General features: G+C 42.2%; 1 protein-coding gene across 3 annotated transcripts in view; it reads right to left on the reverse strand.

Annotated features, from left to right (window-relative positions):
• Positions 1 to 26,128, reverse strand: part of LOC124798240 (trafficking protein particle complex subunit 8) — a 280,719-nt gene that overhangs the window by 99,971 nt on the left and 154,620 nt on the right. For all 3 annotated transcript variants that reach the window (XM_047261556.1, XM_047261554.1, XM_047261557.1), the window contains one exon: positions 12,495 to 12,749. In XM_047261556.1, the coding sequence (XP_047117512.1) occupies positions 12,495 to 12,749 (255 nt within the window). The remainder of the gene's footprint in view (positions 1 to 12,494; positions 12,750 to 26,128) is intronic.

Here is a 26,128-nt window from a genome sequence, read left to right on the forward strand (position 1 = left end):
AGTAGAGTCCGAGAGGAAAGTCGGGGCGCCAGTATTAAGGCATGCAAGATTGAGATGGTTGAAAACATCCACAAAGAGGGAGCCTCTCTCACAGGATGCAGGAGAACCCCAAAGGGGATGATGGGCATTGAAGTTGCCAAACAAAAAAAGGCGGAAGAAATTGAGCAATCAGGTGCATCATGTCAGCCCAACTAACTGAGGATGAAAATGGAGTGTAGACAGTACAAACAGAAAAAGTAAAGGCAGAAAGAGTAATACGGACAGCTATTGCTTGGAGTGGGGTGGTCGATGGGATGGTAATAGACATCATCCCAAACGAGCAACATGAGCCCACCATGAGCTGGAATACTGTCCACAGGGGACAGGTCACATCACTCGGAGGTATAGTGCGTAAAAACAATATGGTCAGTTGGGCGTAACTTCGTTTCCTGGAGACCAATGACAAGCGGACAGTGCAGGCGGAGGAGCAGTTGTAATTCCTCCCAATTAGATCAAATACCGCTTATGTTCCAATGTAACATAGCCATTGCAAATCAGAGAAAGGGGGAACGAAACGGGTGAAGAGCTGGTCACCTCGACGGCCGCGGAGGGCCAGGTTTCGAGAGATCATTGCTACAACCGTCGAGAGGCGGATCCTGTCCCATCGAGTTGTCACCAGCTGCGGCCACATTCCTGGGTTGCGCAGGAGGGGCAGCATCGTCCGCCGATGACAGGCCAGCTGAGCGCCTGGCAGCAGAGCGTACTGGCGAAACCAAGGACGGCTGGGAGCAGCGACTGTCGGATGGAGCATCAGGCGAAACACGCCAGGGTGGAGAGGGAGATAAAGACTTCTTCTTTGAGGCCTTCTTGGAAGACTGATGAGTCACAGGGATGGTGGGCTGTGAGGGCTGGACCCGAAGAAAGTCCTCACATTCGAGGTCCTTCTTTGAATGCCAGACCTTGGAAGCCGGGGTCCGTAACGTTTCCCCGATGGACACCTGAGAAGAGGATCGCTTCTCAGGCGGCGGCAGAGGAGGAGGAGGCGGAGGAGGAGGAGGAGGAAGGGTGGCCCCTGGGGCAGAGGGGGCAGGGGCCGCGAGGGAGGACGATTTGGAAGGGAGGGATTTGGGAGGTGGAGGCATAGACCCTGGATGGGGTGAGGAGGTGGAGGGGGGACAGGATAGGGGTGAGGATACTGCGGAAGGAGTGGACACGACCGAAGCAAACGATGTTGTCAACATCACGGGATGGAGGCGGTCATATTTCTTCCTGGGCTCAGAATAAGACAGACGGTTCAAGGTTTTCAATTCTTGTGTCTTCTTCTCCTTCCGATATGCAGTGCAGTCGAAAGATCGAGGTGAGTGGAGGCCAAGACAATTGACACACCGAGGTGGTGGGGTGCATGTATGTCCCTCACGAAGAGGACGTCCACAATCGACACAAAGCGGCTCAGCTTCACACCATGACGACATGTGCCCAAAGTGCAAACATCGAAAGCATCGCATAGGAGGCGGGACGTAAGGTCGCACATCACACCGGTAGCACATCACCTTCTGTGGGAGAACATCCCCCTTGAAGACGAGGATAAAGGCCCCAGTGTCAATGCGACGATCTTTGGGGCCGCACTGGACTCGCCGGACGAAATGCATGCCACGGCACTCCAGGTTGGCCCTGAGCTCCTCATCAGATTGCAGCAGGAGGTCCCGATGGAAAATAATCCCCTGCGACCTATTGAGTGCCAGATGTGGGACAATGGACACTGGGATGTCCCCTAGTCGGTCGCATGCCTGGAGCGCCGCCGACTGTGTAGTGGAGGTGGTCTTTATGGGAATGGACCCCGAATGCATTTTACTAAGAGCCTCGATTTCTCCAAAGATATCCTCAATATGCTGTACAAAGAACATGGGCTTGGAGGTGGCGAACGTCCCCCTGTCCGAGAACAGACTAAATAGTGGGGGAAGTATTTCGCCCCAAGCCAGCGGGCCTGTCTTTCCTGCCACGGAGTGGCCAAGGGGAGAAAGGCAGAAGTACCAGAGACAGAGACAGAGACAGAAAACTTTCCCCTTAGAAGACGCGGCCGCAGAGCGACTTGATGCATGTTGACATTTCATCTGTGAAACGTCCGCCCGATACCACCCACTCTGACCAAGGGCTCTCCCCAAGGGTGCCCCCCAGCCTCAGCAAGGGCCACCTGGCAGGATGACCGTTGCTGGGAGTCTTGATGTCCCAGGTACATGGGCATCTACTCCTTGGCTTACGTGGGGAGGGTGCAGCTCAGGTATCGGCAGTACGATCCCTGTGTTGTCAGGGGGCTACAACCTAGAGGGTACATGACGACCCCACCACAACGGGCTGGCTACCGTGCTGGATTTCGGGTGCCATGGAAAGTCCATCATGATTGTAGGTGCAGATGGGGACGCACTATGGGCGTAACATGTGCAACCCATCAGGTGTTTAGGCCCAAATTGATGAACAGTGGGTGCAGTTACGACGCCGTTACGATGATGAGTGGCAAGGTCTTAGTGCAATGAGGACCGGTGATACACCACGTAAGGTGTCCTTCCCCAAAAGGCTTGTACTTCTGTAGAATTTTGAAAAATGGAGGTCAAACCCCAATGGGGACCATCACATTGAAGGCCGAAATGGTTGAAACTCCTTTAGTCGCCTGTTATGACAGGCAGGAATACCTCGGGCCTATTCTTACCCCAGACCCACAGAGGAAATAGTTTTAGGAAGTATCATGTAAAATCTGGAGAGGGAGTCAATAGGTCAAGAGTCTGTTGTGCTCATATTCACTTGGCAGTCCAGCTGCCGCACTAGTACAATGTAATCAGCCGGGAGAATATAGCCATGCTGGTGTGTGTGTGTGTGTGTGTGTGTGTGTGTGTGTGTGTGTGTGTGTAGTCTGCATAAAAATAGCTCTGTTTGACATCATCCAAAGGCTTAACAACATTTTCAGTTACATGCCTATCAAGTGCTTAACACCTCAACTAATGGTCAATTATTTATATTCTACCCATGACTTTCCATCATCACACTTAAAACACTCTTATCAGTTCTTCAATATTATCTGACAGTGAGACATCCTTACTAAGATTAACGAAAAACAATAAAATACAGAAGAGCTGTGTGGCTAGTCAAATATCTTACTAATGTGAAGCCAGCATTAAATTGCTCAAAAATGTCTCATCAGAGGCTTCTTTCAATATAAACACGCATTCTAAATGAGTCAAAAACAATTATGATTATGCAGCTGTATATGGGAGTAAATACTATAATAGTAAAATTAGAGAAATTTGGGCTAATATAGAGAAGTATGGACAGCATACCATCCAGAAATGGAATTTGAAGGATTAACACGATACTGAAGGACTACATACCTTCTGACACACATAAGGTAGCTTGTTAAGTATAGATGTAGGTAAAGGAACTGGCCCAGTATTTGTTTCCGTTATCTAGAGAAATACTAGAAAACTTTTAATAGGGTAACCAGATGGAGATTTGATTCCCTTCATACGACTTGATCCACATGCCTCACAAAAACTCAAGAGACAAGGGTTCAATACATTTGTAACAAGTATTTACAAATCAGATGCTTTTATTAAATGCTGCACTCTATCGAAATCTTCTAAACCTAATCTGTAAAAGAACTAGTGCTTTCTGCTATTACTGAATGAGAATTTTTCTCTTTAATAAAAGCTGGCATCATCTACATAGTTTGTCCATTCTTTCTCTTCCTTTCCTACTTTGATCTGTTATCTGACAAGTTTACTTATATTACACACACATTATAGGTCAGAGACCTAAACATGTAATTATTTCTGGAGGGACTATGGACGAAATCATTGAGATGTAAGTATGGGTGGCAGATCGTCATACAAATGTATAGGGAGATGTATTTCAATGCCAAAACATAGTAACATTATTAACCATACATGAGAAGAATGAACAGTGGTCCATGTGATACACCAACTGGAAGAGCTTTCTATTGTGAATATTTATGTCAAACAAGTGGAACTGATTATGACATCAGCACAATAAAAAATGATACATCTGAAAAGGTACATTGTGCCAGTTCAGAAACACAAGCACAGAGAAATGTCAGAAGACTATACAATACATAAAAGAACCAATCTTTCAGTTCTCAATAGAAATAAGGTATGACAGTCTCACAGATACATGTAGTTTGGTATGAGGCACCAAGCTGGCCAGCCTACAGGAAGTGATGACAATGTCAAACGTGTTTTACTAATGTTTGAGCATTTACCTCTGCGTATCAGTGAGTCTCACAAGAACTGGAAGGAACGGTGAAATTTTCTCAGTCTTGCAATGGAATTTTATTTTTAGGCAATTAAAATATACTTATTTCTCAACAAATCCCTTTTCACAGCCGTAAAATTTGTCCAATGGCTTTCCACTGAGGAGATTCTGCCTAACCTTGAAGATAGATTCTTTTTCTCCACACACAAATATGTTTCATTTCAATTTTTCCTGCAGACTTGGATCAATACCTGTTTAGTCTTTGCGAGTTAATCAATGTGAATATCTTCTGTATAACAGCTAAGACATGCCAAAATCTTTCTGGCAACTGAAAGAAATTTTGCTTTTTGTGTTGTATGGCCTCCAACTTTTAGTCACTGCTTTGATTATTACACAGGCCAACGATGCAAAAACATTTTTGCTGAAAATTATCTTATTCTTTTGTTTTTTAGGGTGGTAAATACAAATATGATACTTAAAAAAACTGTATCACCCACCATTTCTTCACATTTTACGGTTAAATTTATTAAATTAGGCGATTTTTTAAAGAATTTAACACCTTTTATACAGTTAAAATAATTTAAAAAAGAGGTGTAATGAATGTAGAAGATGTTGGTAGCACTGCTGAAAAACATTTGCTGTCAAAAACAGGTCGATTCTAGTTTTGTGTAAACCAATGGTGTTTTGTTTACTGTCAACCTAACCTCACTTTCCAGTTTCCTGTACATATGCTCAGTACAATATCTAATTGTGGTTGTAAAAACTCTGCTAAGAGTTCTTTTTATATTTGTGGTGGATTTGTGATTAAAAACACCAAAGAAACATTACAGACTTTGTGAAAAAAGTTTATCTATCACACTTTGGATCTAAACTTGGTGATCAAGATAAATCTTGGGCATTGCGTAACATATGGTGTGTGCGTGTGTGTGTGTGTGTGTGTGTGTGTGTGTTGAAGATCTGAGAAAATGGTCCAAAAAGGAGAAAAAAAAGCCTTTAGATTTGCTATTACTATGATATGGAAGGAGCCAAGAAATCATTCCGATGATTGCTACTTTTGCAGTGTTGATATTACTGCTCATAATTCAAAAAACAAGAAGGTAATAAGCTAGCATAACCTTCTGTCCGTCATCCGACCAGTGTACATTTGCCGGTTCCTGAACCACCAGACGATTTAAATTTATTCCAACAGAAGTATTTTCTGATGTACAATCTGAGTTACTTGAACCAGATCATGATGATTTCCATTGTAATACAGAAAGTCTAGAGCCCAAATTGTATAATCAGACCAAGCTTAAAGATTTGGTTTTGAATCTGGGCTTAACGAAAGAAAAAGCTGAATTGCTTGGCTCTAGATTAAAAGAGAAGAACTTATTGGCAGCTGGAACCAGCATATACATATATAGCAAGAGAGAGAGAGAGAGCAGCAATTTTCCAGGCTTTTTCAACAAGAAGGTGATTTAGTGTACTGCTCAGACATTCCCGGTCTGATGAATGAGTTTGGTAGGAAGACTGCAGGCTGTTTACTGATTCATTCAAAGCTAGTTTTATTACACAACATTTGCAGATGACACTGTAATTTACCATCTAGTAAAATCATCAGACGACCCATTCCAATTACAAAATGATATAGAGAGAATTTCTGTATGGTGTGAAGGGGGGAAGGCAAAACAAAGACTGTGCTTTGTTGGCAGAACACTTAGAAGATGCGACAAACCCACTAAAGAGACAGCCTACATTACACTTGCCCGTCCTCTGCTGGAATACTGCTGCGCGGTTTGGTATCCTTACCAGGTAGGATTGATGGAGGACATCAAAAAAGTGCAAAGAAGGGCAGCCCGTTTCGTGTTATCGCACAATAGGAGTGAGAGTGTCACTGATATAATACACGAGTTGGGGTGGCAGTCACTGAAACAAAGGTGGTTTTCTTTGCAGTGAGATCTATTTACGAAATATCAATCACCAACTTTCTCTTCCGAATGCGTAAATATTTTGTTGACACCCACCTACGTACGGAGAAATGATCATGATAATAAAATAAGAGAAATCAGAGATTGAATGGATAGATTTAGATGTTACTTTTTCCCACACACCATTCGAGAATGGAATGGTAGAGTAGTAGTATGAAAATGGTTCAATGAACCCTCTGCTAGGCACTTAAGTGTGAATTGCAGAGTAGCCATGTAGATGTAGATGAAATGGTAGCACGTATGCATCTATACCTGTTTGACATTCTGTACATATGAAAGAAAGCTCCGAAAACCTAGAAATAGTGCTAAATAAACTAGGCTACTCTGTTCATGGTTGGATGATGTGTGGCACTCTAAAAGTAACATGCACGCTCCTTTGTCAGCAAGGTGGCTTTACCAAATTTCCGTGTTTCTTGTGTGAATGGGACGGTAGGGCTAGAGATCAACATTGGTGCAGAAAGTCTTTAAAACCTGGTGAGAAGAACATTCTACGCAAAAACCTTGTACATCCAAAAAACATACTCCTACCATCTCTACATATAAAGTTAGGCCTAATGAAACAGTTCGTAGAGGCTTTGCTTAAAGATGGACCATGTTTTAAGTATTTCTGCCAAAAGTTTCCACATCTTTCAGAAGCTAAACTAAAAGAAGGTGTTTTTGTCAGACCTGACATTAGACAATTGATGTCTGATGTTAACTTTAAATCCACAATGACCTTAAATGAGAAAGAAGCATGGGTATGATTCAAGCAAGTTGTTACGAAGTTCTTAGGACATGAAAAAGACCCAGAATATGTTTCTATTATAGCTACAATGTTAAAGAAGTTTAACACTTTAGGATGTTTAATGAGCCTGAAAGTTCACATTTTGAACAGTCACCTTGATTACTTCCTGGACAATATGAGAGATGTTAGTGAGGAGCAAGGAGAGCGTTTTCACCAGATTTGAAAGTGATGGAAAAACGCTACCAAGGCTGCTGGAACACCAACATGACGGGGGACTACTGATGCTCACTTCACCGAGAAGTTCCGCAAGAGATGCACCATAGAAAAAGCTACACAAGAAGCTTCAAAGAAAAAAGAGAAAGAAAATACAAACCAATTCCAGCTGACAAATGAAACCTCTGTTAACACATATCACTGTTTTAGGTAGCTTACTGTAAATACAAACCATGCTTATGTTGTAACAAAGTGTTTCATTAATTTCCCCGTTTAACGTATAGCATAGGATTTTTATACTATATAGTAAGAAGCACATTGCTTGAAAACTGTGGGTGATACAAAAAAACTAAAGCTATATTTGGACCCAGCTTATAAAAATCTATACAGATCTGCAATCAAAGTAAAAAAAGTTCTTCAAAAAACATTTTTTGCTGGCCTGTGGTGTTGTTTCGTTCGAGAATGCTTTTGATCAGTATACAATAAATGATGTTTCAGTTGCCTACAGGATTCTCTCGTGGTTAATTTTACTATAAAATGTACAATATTCTTTCTAGTGATATGCTTATGGCATCACCTATTAAATGAACCCGTAATTGCCAATCATCAAATACCACCTTTTGTAATTTCTACATGTTTTCTTTTGTGGTAGCAGTTTTGGGACATCCTTTATATATACCATTTTAAACAGAAGTATGGCCAGATTTGTTGCTGCTGCTCATTTCTTAATCTATATAAAGTGGAGAAGACTTCATATAAACTTTAACCAGCTGTCTTACTGATGGTCAAAACAAATTTTAATAAAATACAACAGGGAATTATGGGAAAGATGTACAAACAAAGCCATACTGAAAATTAAACTGACATCTTATTGTAATTAATAATCAAAATGAAGCATCACAGAAAAGCCAAATTTTACTGATATCAGCACAATTCTATGCCAGCCCAAATATTTTCTCCTTGTCCTTGTAAAAATCCCTACTAAAACTGTGCAATGTGTTAAACATGTTCTTCAGCTATTTTTATAGGAAATGCAATTACTACAATAAATTAAATCAGTGGCATTCTTCCTCGTATATGGGTGGATATACATTTCTTAAGGAAAAAAGATATTGTGATGAATCAACTTTTACAAGTGTAACAGCAAATAAACGTAGCCAGTAGATATGGTTCTTAGAAAATGCTTGCTGTATTGGTAAGGGTGCATTATTTACCGATGAGAGCCAATGGTACAATATGTTGAAGCTGTATCTATCACCTCAGTTAGATGACTATCAACTGAAAGCATTCTCCAATAGGATGGTGCACCACTGCACCTGGGCATAACATTTGTGTCTTTTATGTATTCTGATCTTTCGTTCCATTCACTCGTTCCTTAGCACTCTCTGTGGAACTCTGCCAACTAAGTGATTCTTTCAATTTATCCAGTCCCCATAATCTTAATTACCAAGCATTCTGCAGTTTCTTTAGTTTTAATCTGTGGTCCATAGCCAGCAAATTATGGTAAGAATTTACATCTGCCCCAGTACTATTTTGCATCTTGAAAACTGGTTTCAAAATCTCTACCATTACATAACGTAAAGAGACTCAGTCTCTTTCACAAAGCTTTCAGCCACAGCCTTCATCAATAAAACACACACATAAAAGTGCCTGCACCTGCCAATTCAAGCATCTCAGGCCGGAGTGCAAGTATAATGTGCAATGCAAGCAGCAGTCTGAAGGGGCAGGAAAGGGGAAGGGATAGCCACTTACACCTTGGGAAAGAGGCAAACGCTATCTGGTGGAGTGTGCAGGGACTAACCTCAACATCACCTCTCCCATCCACTTCACATGGTCCTCTTCAACCCAGCCTGCCACCTTCCAAGATGTTGACATCCTCCTCTCTGATGGCTCCATCTGCACCTCTGTCCACATTAAACTCACCAACCACCTACAGAACCTGCATTTTACCAGCTGCCATCCCTTTCACACCAAAAAAAATCCCTCACATACAGCATGGCCAGCCGGGACAGTGTATCTGCAGTGACAAAAACTCCCTCGCTCTGTATACTGACGGTCTCGCCCAGGCCTTCACATACAGGCACTATCTCCCATACCTAGTCTGCAAACAGATATCCTGTGTCATTTCCCCTCACACCCCAAATACTTCCACCACCCACAAAAATCAGCCACAAAAGAGTGTCGCCTTCATCACCCAGTACTACCCCAGACTGGAACAACTGAACCACATGCTTCGCCAGAGCTTTGATTACCTATCATTGCGCCCTGAAAAGAGGGACATCCTACCTGAGATACTTCCCACCCCTCCTAAAGTGGTGTTCCTTTGCCCACCTAACCTCCACAACATCCCAGACCATCCCTATGCTGCTCCCTGTCTCAACCCCCTGCCACAAGCATTGTATTCCTGTAGAAGACTCAGAAGACCCAGGTGCAAAACCTGCCCAATCCACCCATGCAGCACTTCCTATTCCAGTTCTGTCGCAGGTTTATCCTACCCTATCAGGGAACGGGCTGCCTGTGAAAGCAGCTATGTCATTTACCAGCTCTGCTGCAATCATTCCATAGCTTTTTATATTGGTATGTCTACCAACCAGCTGTCCACCAGGATGAACAGACACCGCCAAACTGTGGCCAAGAGCAAAGTAGACGACCCTGTGGCACAACATGCAGCTGAACATAACACACTTGATTTCAATGGCTGCTTCAGTACCTGAGCCATTTGGACCCTTCCCTCCACCACCAGCTTTTCTGAACTGCACAGATGGGAGTTATAGTTACAACGCATTCTCCGTACCTCTAACTATCCTGGCCTCAACCTATGGTAACATACTGTCTGCACACCCTCCACCCAACAGTTTCCACCCCTCTGTCGTATCATCTCCTCCCATTCTCCTCTGCCACCCTGTTTATTTGTAGCCCTCTGCCAACACAGCCATCTGTCTTTCACCGCTCCTCTTTTTTCCCCCCTACCTCCCCTCCCCACAACTTTCTGATGCTGCGCCTGTTGGCACTAGTCCCTGCACACTCCACCAGACAATATTTGTATCTCCCTCAACTCATACACCACTATTCCTTACACTTCCCCTCCCTTCCCCACCCCCTCCAGACTGCTGCTTGCATCCCACCTGATGTTTCATTTTGGCCCGAGATGCTGGATTTAGCAGTTTATCTGGAGTTTCCATTGTTTGACATATATAAATTTCATCAATCAAGTATTTGCAATGATTAAACTGTGCTCTTTGTTAAATTTTACCAGGTAGTTTCCCTTTTCATTTCTTTCTCTCAGTCCAAGTTCTCCTAGTATTTTTCCTACTCTTCCTTTTCCTACTATCAAATCTCAGTCAATCATCATAATTAAATTTTTGTCTCCATTTATAATTTGAATGATTTCTTTTCTCTGATCATACATTACTTCATTCATCAGCAGAGCTACTACGCCGACATACTTATACTACTGTTGTGGGCTGCTGGGTACTTGCTTTGTGTCTATTGTGGCACCTATAATGTGTTCATTATGTTGTTCATAATACCTCACCTGTACTCTTATTTTCATATTCATTATTAGTTCTACTCCACATAACCCCTATTTGATTTTGTATTCATAAACTTTAACTAACTTGTGGAGATATCATGTTCTTCCTGCTACTGCACTTCAGTAATTCCCACTATGTCCAATTTTAACCTACTCATCATTTCTCTTTTATAAAATCTCTAACCTACTTACTCTAAGATTACAGCAGTCTGTGATTAAACCTGTAGAATGTCAGATTTGTGCAACAGATCACCTAGTCGACCTAGGGATATTATAAATTTAGATTTTTATTTCAAATTTTTCCACTTAAATTTTCATCTGTGATGTACAAGTACAGTTCATTGTGGCCTATGTGCCGAGTAGGATCATTGTTTCAGCAAAGGTTGTTTGTTCCTGTGGAATGTGCTGACAAACAAGCTACTATGCACTGCTATGAGAGGAATCGTGTGAAAGAAACCAAATGTTGGCTGCTGAGCATCATCTGGAGCATTACATTCAGACAGAACACACTTTGTCGTGCCTCCTTTCACCTCACAATGTTGTGAACTATCTTGTCTTCCCTTATTTCTCACACTTTCTTCTGCCAAACGTAACAGCTTGTTATGACCATCCTGACTGGCTGAAGGCCTCACAGACTGACTTGGGTGTGCCCATATGTATTCTGTATAAAAGAATATAGGGAACTGAAGTTTACTTCTTTCATTGTGAAAACTCCTTTCAGTTGGCCATATCCCTGACAATCTTGACCAGGAGCTACTCTGACCCTGTGCAGATTTGCCTTTCCTGAAGACAATATATTCCTGAAGAGTCCCTGTCCATACTTCCCAACGAGAGTCAATTTTACCTCTGGAATGTTTTATCCATCAGGATGCCACCATCATTTAACCTTACAGCAGAGCTACAAGCCCTCAGGAAATTAAAAGGTTGTAGTTTCCCCTTGTTTTCAGCTTTCACAGTACCACGATACCAAGGCAATAACGAGTAACGTTACTAGGCCATATCAGTCAGCCATCAAGCATGTTGGTACTTGCATCTATGGTACACCTATCTGTATGACTGAGGTGTGCAAGCAACCCCACCACATCAAGGTCCATGGTCTGTGAGGGGATTAGTTATCTTACTGCACTAAAAAGTTTTAAAGTATTTTCTGTGATATGCCACAAACATGTCTATATTAAGTCATCTAAGTCTCACTGTTTACAGCAAGAAGATGTTATCATACTCACTTATGGTATAACAGTTTAGGTGGTATAAATGGTGGTTATGACTTAGGAGGTAAAATTGCAGGGAAGATGGAGGAGAAAAATGGCCAGTTTGGTAAGAATACAGGGATGTCAAGCCATGACAGATCCACAAAAATGAAGGGTTGATAAAAATAGGTGCCTTGTCAAAAATCTGCCATCTGAATGGACGAAAGGGTCAAGAATGATAGAATGGGGCCCCTGGAACACCACATAAAATATGAAAGGAATCTCTCATTACCGTACTAACATTACAGTGGAGCCATGCAAGGGATAGTTTCTGATATTCAAGATAGTTTCATGAAAAGTGAAGACTACCAGAGGAGTCAGAGAATAATTCCCACAATTCTGAAAAATGCCGAGTGCTAACCTCTCCTAATTTCTACGTACATTTAGTGTCAGTTAAAATGGTACTCATGGTTCACTAAATTTACATGTAGTCTGTTATACAACTGCATCTTACTACTTCATTTCTAAACATTAATTAAGGTGAGAACTTCTATGAGCTCACAGAATAAAGTGTAATGAATGTCCATGGCTTGTGTTAAACTATAACATTCCAACAGTTACAGACTTACCTGAAGACAAGGTGCCGATGTTACAACATTTATTTCCAGTCTTTTGTCATTTATTTCTTGACTTCCTTTGTCTTTTGTTATTTTTGCACGAGGGCACCTTACACGGAAGACTTGCTTTCCTGGTATAGTTATAATACTAGGAGCATTGTTAGTTGTTTGTTCAGGTAATTGTTGTATTGCTGTATTTGTTAAATGGTAAGCAACACCAGTAATGTTCAATTCCCCAACACACTTGGGTATAACACTGAGTATCACCTGAAACAGAAAAGAGAGACTCAATCAGTACACAAAACCCTGCAATCAAAACTGCCAAGTGGGTTAATTTCTTCATTCACATAAATGAAACTGATTTCAAATGCAACTTTTTATTAGTTTGAGTTGTACATAACGTGAGTCTGAAATACTGAGAAAGAGAGGGACTATTTCTGTCTTTCAAGATCTCTCTCACATACTCATTGAATGAAAGACCAGGCTTGGTAGTCTAGTGGTAAAGTGCGAGCCTGAAGACCCGTAATGTCACAGGATCAAAAATCCTGGTCAGACACTGGAATTTTTCCATCTTGCTTTGTGCTACCCTTCACCTCCCAATGACATGAAGAAATGCCAGGAATGACAACTGGATTGATTCCGTGTTAAACTGTAGGGTTACTCTCCTTGGTAGGATTACTAGGGCAGGTTAAGTGTCCACAAGTCACTGAACTGGCATCCAATTGAAAGAACTTGCAAATACGTGGATGAATAATACCTCGAGGGGCTCACAACCTATCATGCCAAATAAATTTAGTTTTAACAAATAAAGGGCTATTGAGTTTGTCAATAGCAAACTTATTACATTGACTGGCAAGATCAATGAATGTATCAGGAAAAGCAGTATTCCGAATATGGAATACACCACCATACCCAGTCAGTGTAATGTAAATATCCTATTCATCTTTTTTATGAATAAAACATTAAAGAATTGTAATAGGACTTCAATTCTTAAGGTTTTATTCATCAAAAAGATTAATTGTAATAATGACATTGTAATTCTGTCAAAGACAGCAAAGGAACTGGAAGAGCAGCTGAATGGAATGGACAGAGTCTTGAAGGAGGATATAAGATGACCATCAACAAAAGAAAAATGAGGATGCAGTCAAATTAAATCATGTTATGCTGAGCGAATTAGATTAGCAAATGAAACACTTAAAATAGTAAATGGGTTCTGCAATTTGGGAAGTAAAATAATTGATGATGGTCAAAAGAGAGGACATAAAATGTAGACTGGCAGTGGCAAGGAAAGCATTTATGAAGAATAGAAATTTGTTAACATTGATCGAATATGGATTTAAGTGTCAGGATGCCTTTTCTGAAAGTATTTGTACGGAGTGTTGCCATGTATGGAAGTGAAACATGGACTATAAACAATACAGATAAGAAAAGAATAGAAGCTTTCGAAATGTGGTGCCACAGAAGAATGTTGAGGATTAGATGGGTAGATCATGTAACTAATGAGGAGGTAGTTAACAGAATTGGGGAGAAGAGAAATTTGTGGCACAACTTGACAAGAAAAAGGGATCCATTGGTAGGACATGTTCTGAGGCATCAAGGGATCTCCAGTTTAGTATTGGAGGGAAGCATGGAGGGTAAAAATCATAGAGGGAGACCAAGAGATGAATACAGTAAGCAGATTCAGAAGAATGTAGGTTGCAGTAGTTATTCAGAGATGATGGGGCTTGCACAGGATAGAGTAGCATGGACAGCTGCACCAAACAAGTCTCTGGATTGACTACCGCAACAACAATAAGTTTTCAAAAGTTTGTGATTTGTAAATTTACATACCATAGAGTTATAAATTTGTTAAATGACTAATGCCATTACGTATCTCAGCAACAACAATGTCACAAGTGCTTTGTTAAAAATGGGCATTATGAATCTTAGCAGCTTATTACTCTTACCATATTTTCTACAGAATCATGATCTTGGCAATTTTGTTCAACCTGTGATGAAGAAATGATTAATTTCCTTGGCTCTGTTACTAAATTACTTGGTGAAGACACATTGTCAAAAATGATAATCGGTGCTAGAACTTGACTATTTACTCAAGTGCTTCAAGCCCTGGTTTGTTTCAGAATAACCATCTCTTCTGTTCATAGACATGATGAGCAATGAATGCCCTTTTCTGTATTTGTAAGTATTACTTGAGACTAACAGAGTTAAATAAGGTATTTCTTTAACAGTAACTATGTGAGAGATAAATGGATTGAAATCTTATCTTAGGCTATCAATTCATATCTTTTCCAAGTTAAATGTACTCTAAATTAGCACAGAAAGCACAGGGAAGTCAATCAGTGTGGAACTTTTAAGAAATACATGGTAAATCAGAATTTAACACTGGTTTAACAGTGACAGGTTATGCCACTGGGAAAAATATATAAATTGATAAATTGCATAATTATTGTGACCTACCTAGAGAGAGAGAGAGAGAGAGAGAGAGAGAGAGAGAGAGAGTGAGAGAGTTCTCTGTGTTTTCTTTAAGACACATTCCACATGTTGGGCAAAGGAGTTCTCATCACTGCACAGCAAAGGATTTCTTGTCACTGCAGATATGCAATCCACAGGTTATCTGAGTGCATGGGAGGTACTTTTTGCTGTGGAAGAGATGACATCTGACAGAGTGCAGATACTATCGATGGTGAGTGGGTTTCATATGGTCAGAGGTGTGGATGGAGCCATCAGAGAGGTGAAGGTCAACATCCAGGAAGATGGCACGTTGTGCTGAGGAAGACCAGGAGAAGTGGATGGGAGAGAAGCTGTTAAGGTTGTGAAGGAATGAAAATAGTGTGTCTTGGCCCTGAGTTTAAATCATGATGATATCATCAATGAACTTCAACCAAATAAGGAGCTTAGGGTTTTGGAAGGTCAGGTGGTTTCCTCTACATGGCTCATAAAAAGGTTGGCATCAAAGGGTGCCCATGGCTTTTCTGTGGTTCGGTTTATGTTCCTTCCACTCAAAGGAGAAGTAGTTGTCTGTCAGTATATAGTTGCTAAGATGTATGAGGAAGGTGGTAGTGGGTTTGACAATGGCAAGGCAATGAGCATGAAAGATGTTTGTCTATAGGGAGGTGGCACCAACAGTGACAAGCCGGGATCCTGGAGGTAAAACAGCGGGTATGGTGGATAACTGGCGAAGGAAGTTGTTAGTATTTTTGATGTGAGAGACTATGTTTCAGGCAATGGGTTGGAAGTATTGTTCAACAAGTGCAGAAATTCATTCTGTGGGAGCACAATAAACCAGCTGCAACAGGGTGTCCAGGATATGTGCCACAGGGTGGGAGTATGATTCTGGAAACCCCTTCATTAACCTCTCATAGCATCCAGACCCTTCCTGGCTAACCTTTTTAAATAGTCACATACTCTGAATGTTCCTCCCAGCACTCCATGAAATCCAGAACCCAAACAAAACTGTTATTAACCTTCCCATCAAAAATCTCAATCCCAGAGAAGTTTCAGTCCTATCCAAAGGCCTCACCTTCAACCCTATACACAAGTTTAACCATGCTGGACTTGTCAAAGACCCACTCTCCTACTCATGATGCCTACAATGGAAACGTTTCTTTGCCACCAATCCATCCACCCACAGCCAACCTAATCCCAACATTGAACTTTGCCTTTCACAGTTCATACCACCAATCAACCATGACCATCCCCTCCCCATCTCACTCCTTTGCCACTTTCCAAGAATTTATTACCTGCAATTTGGTCTCACCTTCCTTCTTCAGGTGCCTTCCTAAGAGCACTAATCTTTCAGAAGAAGAAAGGACAGCCATACATAACCTCAAAAATGGTCCCGACCTAATCATCCTCCCTGCAAACAAAGGCTCCACACCATTGTCCTGCTGAACAGCAGTGACTATTTGACACATGTTCCTGTCAACTGTCTGACTCCTCCATCCACAAGCTCTGCCACAGTGATCCCATCCCAAAGGTCTAACGTAGCCTCCAATCCCTAATGGAATCCCAGAACCTCTCCCTAAGTCCAGCTCTCTGCTCACCCGAACGACATGCCCCAAATACCCATTTTCTTCATGTTCCCTAATACCCGTAAACCAAACAATCCTGAAAGTCCCTTTGTCGCTGGGTATTGTGCTCCCACTGAAAGAATTTTCACTCTTGTTGACCAACACCTCCAACTCATTACCTGAAACACAGCCTCTCACATCAAGAATACTCCTCCAACTCATTACCTGAAACACAGCCTCTCACATCAAGAATACTAACAACTTCCTTCATTAATTATCTACCATCCCCACCCCCTACCTCTTGGATCTGTACCTGTCACTTCTGATGCCATCTTCCTCTTCACTAACATCCTTCTTGCCCATGGCCTTCCTGCTATCAAACACTACCTCTCCCAATGTCCTTCACATTTCAACTCACTAATTCATTCCTCTTACACCTTAGCAACTATATCCTGACACACAACTACTTCTCCTTTGAGGAGAAATCTGTGGCACAGCCATGAACATCCAAGTGACTCACTCCAGTGCCAATCTTTGTTGGGCTACCTAGAGGAAACCACGTTATTCTCCCAAAACCCCAGGCCCCTTGTCTGGTTTATGTTCACTGACAGTATCTTCATGATCTGGGCTCAGGGCCAATACACCCTATGTTCATTCCTTCACAGCCTCTATACCTTCTCTCCCAACCACTTTATCTGGTCCTCCTCAGCACAACATGCCCCCTTCATGAATGTTGACCTCCACCTTTCTATGTCTCAATCCACACCTCTGTCCACAATAAACCCATCAAACACCAACGGTATCTGCATTCTGTCTGATGTCATCCCTTCCACAGCAAAAAATCCCTCCCATAAATTCAGACTGCTTGTTGGCAGCATATCTGCAATGCCAAGAACTCCTTTGCTCAACAAGTTGAAGGCCACAGACAGACCTTACCTTCCAAACTTCATCCGCAAATAAGATTCCCCATGCTATATTCTCAAACACAGCTAATCCTCACACCACCCCAAGAATCAGCTACAAAAGAGAAACCACCCACTCCCCCCCCCCCCCCCCCCCAAGAAAAAAAAAATCATCACTCAGTACTACATTGGACTACAATAACTGAACTATATTCTTCACCAGGGCTTCGATTATCTACCTACCATGCCATGAAATTAGGAGCATCCCAGCCAAGATCGTTCCACCCACTCCTAAAGTGGTGTTCCATTGTCCACTCAACCTACACACTATCCTAGTCTATCTTGTTCTGGTGTAAAGACAAGTGCCAGAATGAAGAGGAAGAACGCAAGACCAGAGAAGGTGGTGGGGAAACGTCAACCGATAGCCCGCTGACAAGGACCGTGCCATACCAGGAGCGACCTCTGCAAGAAGTGAATATAAGTGCCACTCCTGCCAGCCTTTGCCACTCAGATCAGCACTGTATAGGGATATTAGTGGGAAGTATTCCTGGAGTATTAGCACGGTCTAGCAGAGAGTGCTACAAGAATAGTTAGTAGTGATTCATAAACAGTTAATGCAGATGTTTCAGTTTCAGATGCAGCACACCTCAGCACTACTCAACACAGTGCAGCAGCTACTCCCCAATGCTGTGCGCCCAACAGAACAAGCACCACCTACTACAGCTCCTGTACCACCTTTTCGACAGTTTAGTGAACCAGATGAGGAATGGCTCGAGTGGCTGCACCAGTCTGATGATCATATGGTAGCTCACAGTGTCCGAGGTACTGTGAAAGTTCTATATCTATTATTCACGGTAGAAAGTGAAGTGTTCAGATCAATTCAAAAACTCTTATCTAACGACACTACAAGTGACCTTATGTATGACAGTGTTATCTTAAATGGAAAGCACCAGTTTGCTTTTGTTCTACAATATCTCGTCACTGACTGACTATTATGACCAACAAGTGAATGTGGTAGCAGCTAGGTATCGATTCTTTCATTGTAAAAAACTGTCAGAACAAACTTATCGCGATTGGGTAACAGATTTGCAAGGTATGACAAATAAATGCAAATTCAAATGTGCTTGTGGTGCTTTGTAGTCTGATGTCATGTTGCATTATGCAATCGTGTACAATGTTCCTGATGTCAAAATCAGAGAACAAATTTTGAAACAGTCCGATCCATCATTTCAGCAGCTAGTACACATACTAGATCAGTACGATTCTGGTGCCTTGTGGGCTCATAGATTTGAGCAGCCAACTATTTGTCGCGTTGAGTCCCTAGCTTGCGATCACCCTAGTCCACATCAGGGACGTGTGCTAGTCCTGCCAAGTAAACAACCTTCCACGCCGCATAAGCAGTTCACTAAACGGGTGGCTACACAGGCAAACAGAATAAAGTCTCGCCCTCGCTGTTACACACAGCACAAATGCCAAGACTGCTCCTCCCAACAAGCTCAGTGTTATGCTTCTGGTAGGAAAGGACATGTACAATCTGTATGTTTGCAACAGAACAAACATAAGAATTCGGCTCAATCACAAAAATCTAGCCACAAGGCCCACATCATTAATGCAGTGTACTCCAAGTCTGCAACAGGCAAGCGTGCAGTTTCTTCAGTGATACATCAGTCAAACAAACTCTTTGTTCATTTACTTATTTGGGGGAAACGTGTGAAATTTCAGTCGGACATGGTTGCCTCTGTCCATTGATCAATAGTCACACATATGAACTGTTAAGCTCTCCACACTTGTCTAAAACTAGCATGCAGCTGACGGCTTATAACGGACAAGACATTCCCATTCTCAGAACATGTACTTTGCCTGACTTGTATTGCTCGCATATGCAGACAGTGACTTTTACAGTATTACAATCACGCGAGTGTGAGAACATATACGGTTTTGATTCTTTTGATTTGTTTGGCTTTAACATTCAGGACAATGTGTTGTAAGTGTCTGTATTCAAGGCAAAAGGCAGTGTCACTACTTTGCTAAGAGAATTTCTGGAACTCTTTTCTGAAGGTTTAGGCAAAACTAACAATTTTGTTGCACATATTATTCTGAAAGACAATGCTCAGCAAAAATTTTGCCAGGCCAGTACTGTTCCCATTGCATTACGGGGTCACAGCTGAACTTAAAAGAATTGCAAGATAGTAGAGTTATTGCACCCATCTCAGCTAGTCAATGGGCAAGTCCACTTGTTTTGCTCCCTAAACCTTTAGGTCACATTTGCCTCTGTGTCGACTAAGTCTACAGTCAATCCATAAATGGTCATTGATACTTGTCCATAGCCATACCCAGAGGATCTCGTGGACAAATTAGATGCTGGACACTCTTTTCCAAAAATTGATTTGCGCGGCACTTATCTTCAAATACTGCACAACAACGAATCTCAGAAAATGTGTGTAGTAAACACTCATTTGGGCTTGTTTACATATTTGCATTTGCCTTTTGGCAGTGCTTCTGCACCCATCATTTTCCGCCAGTATTTGGAACAGCAGACTGATCAAGTGCCGAACTGTTCAACTATTTGGGTGACATTATCATAGCAGATCCTACACCTGAAGAACGTATTGCAAATTTAAGTGCTTTGGTTCACATGTTATATGAGGCAGGACTAAAGTGTAGACTGGACAAGTGTAATTTCTTTAAACCTGAGTTGCAGTATTTTGGTCATGTCAAACAGTGAAGGTGTACGTCCTCTGCAGTCGCATTTGTTAGACATATGAGACTTGTCAGTTCCTGGCAGTATCACTGAATTGCAGTCAGTTTTAGGGAAAATGAACTATTATATTTGGTTCATACCGAATGTTGCACAAATAGCAGCTCCATTGCATCACTTGCATCATAAGAATGACCCCATTGTTTGGACAGATGAGTGCCAAGTAGCTTTTCAAAAACTTAAAGAAGCATTGCTCAGTGATGGATGTTTGGTTCACTTTGATCCTGACAGACCAGTTGTATTGAAAGTTGACGATTCCTGTTATAGAATCGGTGCAGTGCTTTCACACAGAATTGGTGATAAAGACAGGCCTATTGCTTTTGCATCAGAAGGGTTGCCCAAAGCTCAGTGTAAGTATTCACAAATGGAAAAAGAGGTTTTGGCTATAGTTTATGATGTCACCAAATTCCACCACTACTTGTATGGCAGAAAATTCTACTTTGTTACGGATCACAAGCCTTTGCAGTCCTTGTTTTGTCCAACGAAACTGGTTCCTGTACGAACTGCCCAACAATTGCAAAGATGAGCTTTGTTGTCTCAATACCAGTACGAGATCGTATATCGTCTGACAGCTAAACATTGTAATGTGGACACAGTTTCATGTCTTCCAATTGGCCCTGACACATACTTTGATGCTTCTGCTGCATCTTGTTGTCACATCAATGCTAGGATTCTGAATCGCTTCAGTCTTTTCTGCTGAACTATAGAAAAATTGCACAGGGCATGAAATGTGATCCAGATTTGAATATTTTGTTAACATATGTTCACACATCATGGCCTCACTCAATGAAGCCTCAATCTACAGAAAGATGTAATCCATGTCCAAAATAACAGTGGACAGTCACATGTGTTGACCCCTAGAGCTTTGCAGAAAGAAGTGTTGCAGTTACTTCACCAAGGACACTGGGGGATCGTTTGTGTGAAACAGTTAGCGCATTGACACTGTACTTGGCCCAAATTGAACAGATGATGTCACAGTGTCACACATGCACGGAAACTCAGTCCGCTCCGCTACAAAACTTCTCTGCTTGGCGTAAGTCGCAATCACCATGGCACTGTGAGCACATAGACTTTGCGGGACTTTTTTGGAACACTCACTGATTAATTGTGTTGTGCCAATGAACTTGAGAATGTCATGTACCACAATTCAGGTGGTTTATCGATTTTTTGCCTAGGAAGTTTATCTGAAGTAATAATGTCAGACAATGACCCTCAGTTCACATAAAATGAATTTGAAACATTCTATGAATGCTATGGCATATAGCATCTAACTAGTGCACCCTTCCATCCACAGTGAAACGACAAAGCAGAACGTTTTGTCAGACCTTTAAGCAGCAGACGGCCAAAGTTCACTCCGCACACACCAGGGATCAAGCGTTGCAACTGTTTTTCACCTCGTATCGTTCACACCCACAAGATGGACCATCACTGTAGGAACTGCTTCACGGATGCCGCCATCGGACACTGCTCCACCTGCTCCATCCTCCTCAGCATCTGGCGCCGAAGGAAGGCTGCAAGTGTCACTCGTGCTACATGATATTGTCTTTCACAGGGTTTTTAGCAGCAACAGAAAAGACAAAGGCGAGATTGTCCGTCGACTTGGCACTTGAATGTAACTTCTTTCAGATCCAGATGGTTTGCAGAGCCACCATCAAAATCAACTTTGCATCTGTCATGTGCATGATGATCTTTCAGTCCCTCTTCCCTCCCAGATTCACAGGTCCAGAGGACAGTGCGGCCACAGCAGCCGCCAGAAGCTATCATCACGACACCACGGGATGACCCCATGGAGACGGAGCCTCTGCCTCCTCTCATCCTACCGATGGAGCTGGACCTGCCCACACTGCAGCAGTCGCTGCTTTCTTCATCTGGTTCATGGCAGCAGGTGGTGGACGTGTACCCTTCTGGTCATTTTCCGGGGCACATTTCCGCCAGAGAGCAAGCCGGATGGTGAGGTACAGCCGGAAGCTTCCCCTGCAGCCACAGCTTCCAGCACAATGTTATGACCACACTCCTGCGCCCTCACCGTGGTCGCACTCCCTACACGATGACGATCTGTTGCTTTGGGGGGAGGAATGTTCTGGTATAACTACAAGCACCGAAACGAAGAGTAGGAATGCAAGACCAGAGAAGGCGGTGGGGAAAAGTCAGCCAACAGCCCGCTGACAAGGACTGTGCCGCACCAGGAGTGAGCTCTGCAAGAAGAGAATATAAGCGCAACTCCTGCCAGCCTTGGTCCTCTGTATAGAGACATTCGCGGACATTAGCGGAAAGTTTTCACAGAGTATTAGCACGGTATAGCAGAGAGTGCTATGAAAACAGTTAGTAATGATCAACAAACTCTGTGACATACTTGCCTGAACATTGCATATATCACAGGACTCTGATTTATACTGCCTGTCACCCATCGCTTGAACATTTGTTCTAAATCCAAAGTTAAGTATTGTCAATCTACTTTATTGAAATAAAACTACTAATGTTATTTGCTTGAATTGTTATATAGCATTCTGAGAATGCAGCATCATTCAGGCACCCTATAGGAGACGAGTGGGCAAGACCCAACACATCTCTATGCCACTTCCGTTCCAAAACCCTTTCCCCAGGGATCATATCTCTGTGGAATACCCAGGTGCAAGACTGGCCCCCTCCACCCACCCAGCACTTCCTATTTCAGTCCTGTCACCAGCTTTTCCTACCATATCAGAGGCGAGGCCACCTGTGAAACCAGCCATACCATATACATATAGGCATGTGTATATATATAGGCATGTGTATTCAAGTACAGAGAGATGTCAACAGGCAGAATACGGTACTGCAGTCAGCAATGTATATATAAGATAAGTGTTTGGCACAGCTGTTAGATCCATTGCTGCTGTTACAATGAAAGTTATCAAGATTTAAATGAGTTTGAATGTGGTGTTATAGTCTGCCCACGAGCGATGGGACACAGCATCTCCGAGGTAGAGATGAAATGGGGATCTTCCCATACAATCATTTTACGAGTGTACTGTGAATATCAGGAATCCGGTACAACTGAAGAGAATCGTTCAACGTGACGGAAGTGCAACTCTTGTGTTGTGACACTTCTGCGTGCTTGCGAGGGCTATACACAATATTAGGCAGGTGTACCAGTTTCTTTGGCACTTCAATATAGTAACTCTGTTGCAATCACTAAACAGCTTTTTATAGGTATGACAACTGACCCACTGTGAATCAGAATCAATAGCCACTGCCCAACTATGACCAAGAACCAAACAAACCACATGTTAACACAACATGCAGCTCAGCACAACATGCTCGATTTCAATGCCTCCTTCATGACCTAGGCCATCAGGATTCTTTCCTCCAACACCAGCTTTTCTAGACCATGCAAATGGGAGTTATCCTTTTGATACATCCTTGGCTCCTGCAAAGATTTGGCCTCCATTTTTGTTAACGAATTTCCTCATACCCTCCAACCAGCAGCTTCCCCTTTCTCTGCCCTATCACCCCTTCCCAACTCATCTCTACCCGTCACTTCATCTGCCCACCTGCTACAACATCCGTGCATTGCATACCTAACCTGTGCACCTGTCAACACCTCGCCCTCCCCAGCATTCCTAGCAAGCAAACCGGCTGCCTTCCCCCCTAGTTGCTAGCTACCCAGCCACAATCTTTCTTCCTGCCTCCCACGTTTTTCTACCTCCACTCACCCGAATCCACCTTGCGAACTGCATTCCTGGTATTGTGTGCCTGGCCAGCAAAGAGAGAGAGAGAGAGAGAGAGAGAGAGAGAGAGAGTGTGTGTGTGTGCGTGTGTGTGTGTGTGTGTGTGTGTGTGTTTTCTCCCTCACTCTAGCCTGATAAAGGATTTACTCTGAAAACTAGCAACTTTTCTTTTTTGTGTGGACCTGTCATCAAGTCAATGCTTCTGCTTCTCAGTAAGTGGTCTCCAGTACTTATGAAGTATTTAGATTCCACCAGAACCTTCTTACTAAAATGACTGCTTTAAATCAAATGACAATATCCACTTCCCCACATGTAGGTTAAAACATGGGCTGCTTTTGTTGCATTACCATCTACAATCTGTGGCAATGACTTTTAAGACATAATCTACATTGTACAATGTGGCTGACTGTCAATATCACTCTGCGGATCTACTGAGGATGCTCCTCTTTCACATTACGTAGCCACGTACGAGATAAGTAGACCAGTACGGATACAATGTAAGACTACAACTTCTCTCTGTGAGTGTCAACGTGTTTTTCTCCTCTTTGATGTAGGTTTTTATCAACCTTAGTTTGTTGAGCTGATTGTTGTCCATCCATTTATCTTCCTATTTTTGTAATATATGGCATCCGAGGCGTGTCAGTGCAGATTTCCTTGGCTACAGTATCAGCACGATGTGCGTGGTGCCTACATGACTCGCATCAGGAGAAATGTCACAGAGGTTCCTGCATTCTGGACGTTGTATAAAATGTAGTGAATGGCAGAGAGCAACAGGTGTATCAAAGAGTAGTTTTCAATTGCCTCCCAATTACTGAGGTATTCACTGCACAGGAGAATATTTCTATGTGGTTGAAGTTGTAGGTCTCTGACAGCTTTACGTATTGATATTAATGCTCCATATACATACTGCATCAGCAGGAAGACATACTAGTTTTTACACATTTTTGTTGGCTTCTGCTGTGAAGTACAGGGCCTAATAGGTCTACAATAGAAGGGATCGCAGATCCATAAGTAACACATGCATAGACTAGAGATTGTTGATCTGCTCCTGAAGAAGTGTTTCAGTGGAGGTGCAGAGAGTTTAATTTCCACATACAAATTGTCTTCAGCTGCTTTGTTTGTGGTAACAATGTCAATTTGTGCTCAAACTAATTTTCTAAAAAGTGATAGTCATGAACGACTTCCAGCCTTTGGTTATTTAGATAAACTTGGGTGTGAGTGGGCAAATCAAATTCTGCCCAAGTGCATGATCTGGGATCTTTTGGACGGAAAACTACACCCATGATTTTGGGCCCACATGTATGTCTTCTGAATGGCCGGCTAAAGGCAATATTCTGCTGAGCTTAACGACACAGAACTATGGTACAGACTTCTCTCAAATGAAATATTATCAGTGTGGATTACAAAAGTGTGGGTGTGGTAGGCATAGTTAGGAACATTCATAGCTGGGAACCAATAAAGTAAGTTTACATACATTGTGTTGTCATTTATAGCATATCCTGATCATCTGTAATTACCAAGTAGATGATGATTAATTACTGACATGTCATGACCGACAGGTAGGCAATTTGTTTCTGTGTCAGACAGTTTGTTGTTAAGTTTTGTCTCTTAAAAGTCCAAGCACGGAAGAACTAACTAAACAATAAAAATGTTAAATCCAAAAGGGTGTGCTTACTCACACCAGTGGTAGCACCAGCCCTGTATTGAAATGTTAAATTTGTTACATTCATTAATGTGTTGTAGCAAATGGTTGTCAGTGAAATCTGGGCATAAGAGTGTTTCCTTGGCACTGTGCTAGTGCACTGTTGGATTCCCCGAATTTAAAATGGGTGTTCTACGTCTCTATCTGTTGAGTATTAAAAGACAATACTCTGTTCTGTTAATATTCAATGTCAAGTAAAATCTGGGTGAAATTCTGTGAACTAAAGATTTTGGCACAGTGCTTCACTAGTTAATTAGTTATTTCAAAATGAGTGATCTTATGAATTACTCAGTCTAAAACTTCAGATATTCCAACTGAGAAAGAATGTCCATTGTTATGCTGCAATTTTGCCTACACCTAGGCATCTCCTGTAAGTGTGTTCATTGCATATTAATTCAATTGCAGGAAAGCTACCATGGATGGCAGTATGATGAGTTGGGGCCCTGTGTTCATTAGAGAAAAGTTAAAATCCATGAGGTGGTCCTAAAATAGTTGACCTCTACCAACACAGACCTGTACAGCTACATTGTGACATTGTAGTGGTTGAATACTGGGAATGCCGTTCTG

Source organism: Schistocerca piceifrons, chromosome 5 (genome assembly GCF_021461385.2).
Source record: "Schistocerca piceifrons isolate TAMUIC-IGC-003096 chromosome 5, iqSchPice1.1, whole genome shotgun sequence".
NCBI lineage: Eukaryota > Metazoa > Arthropoda > Insecta > Orthoptera > Acrididae > Schistocerca > Schistocerca piceifrons.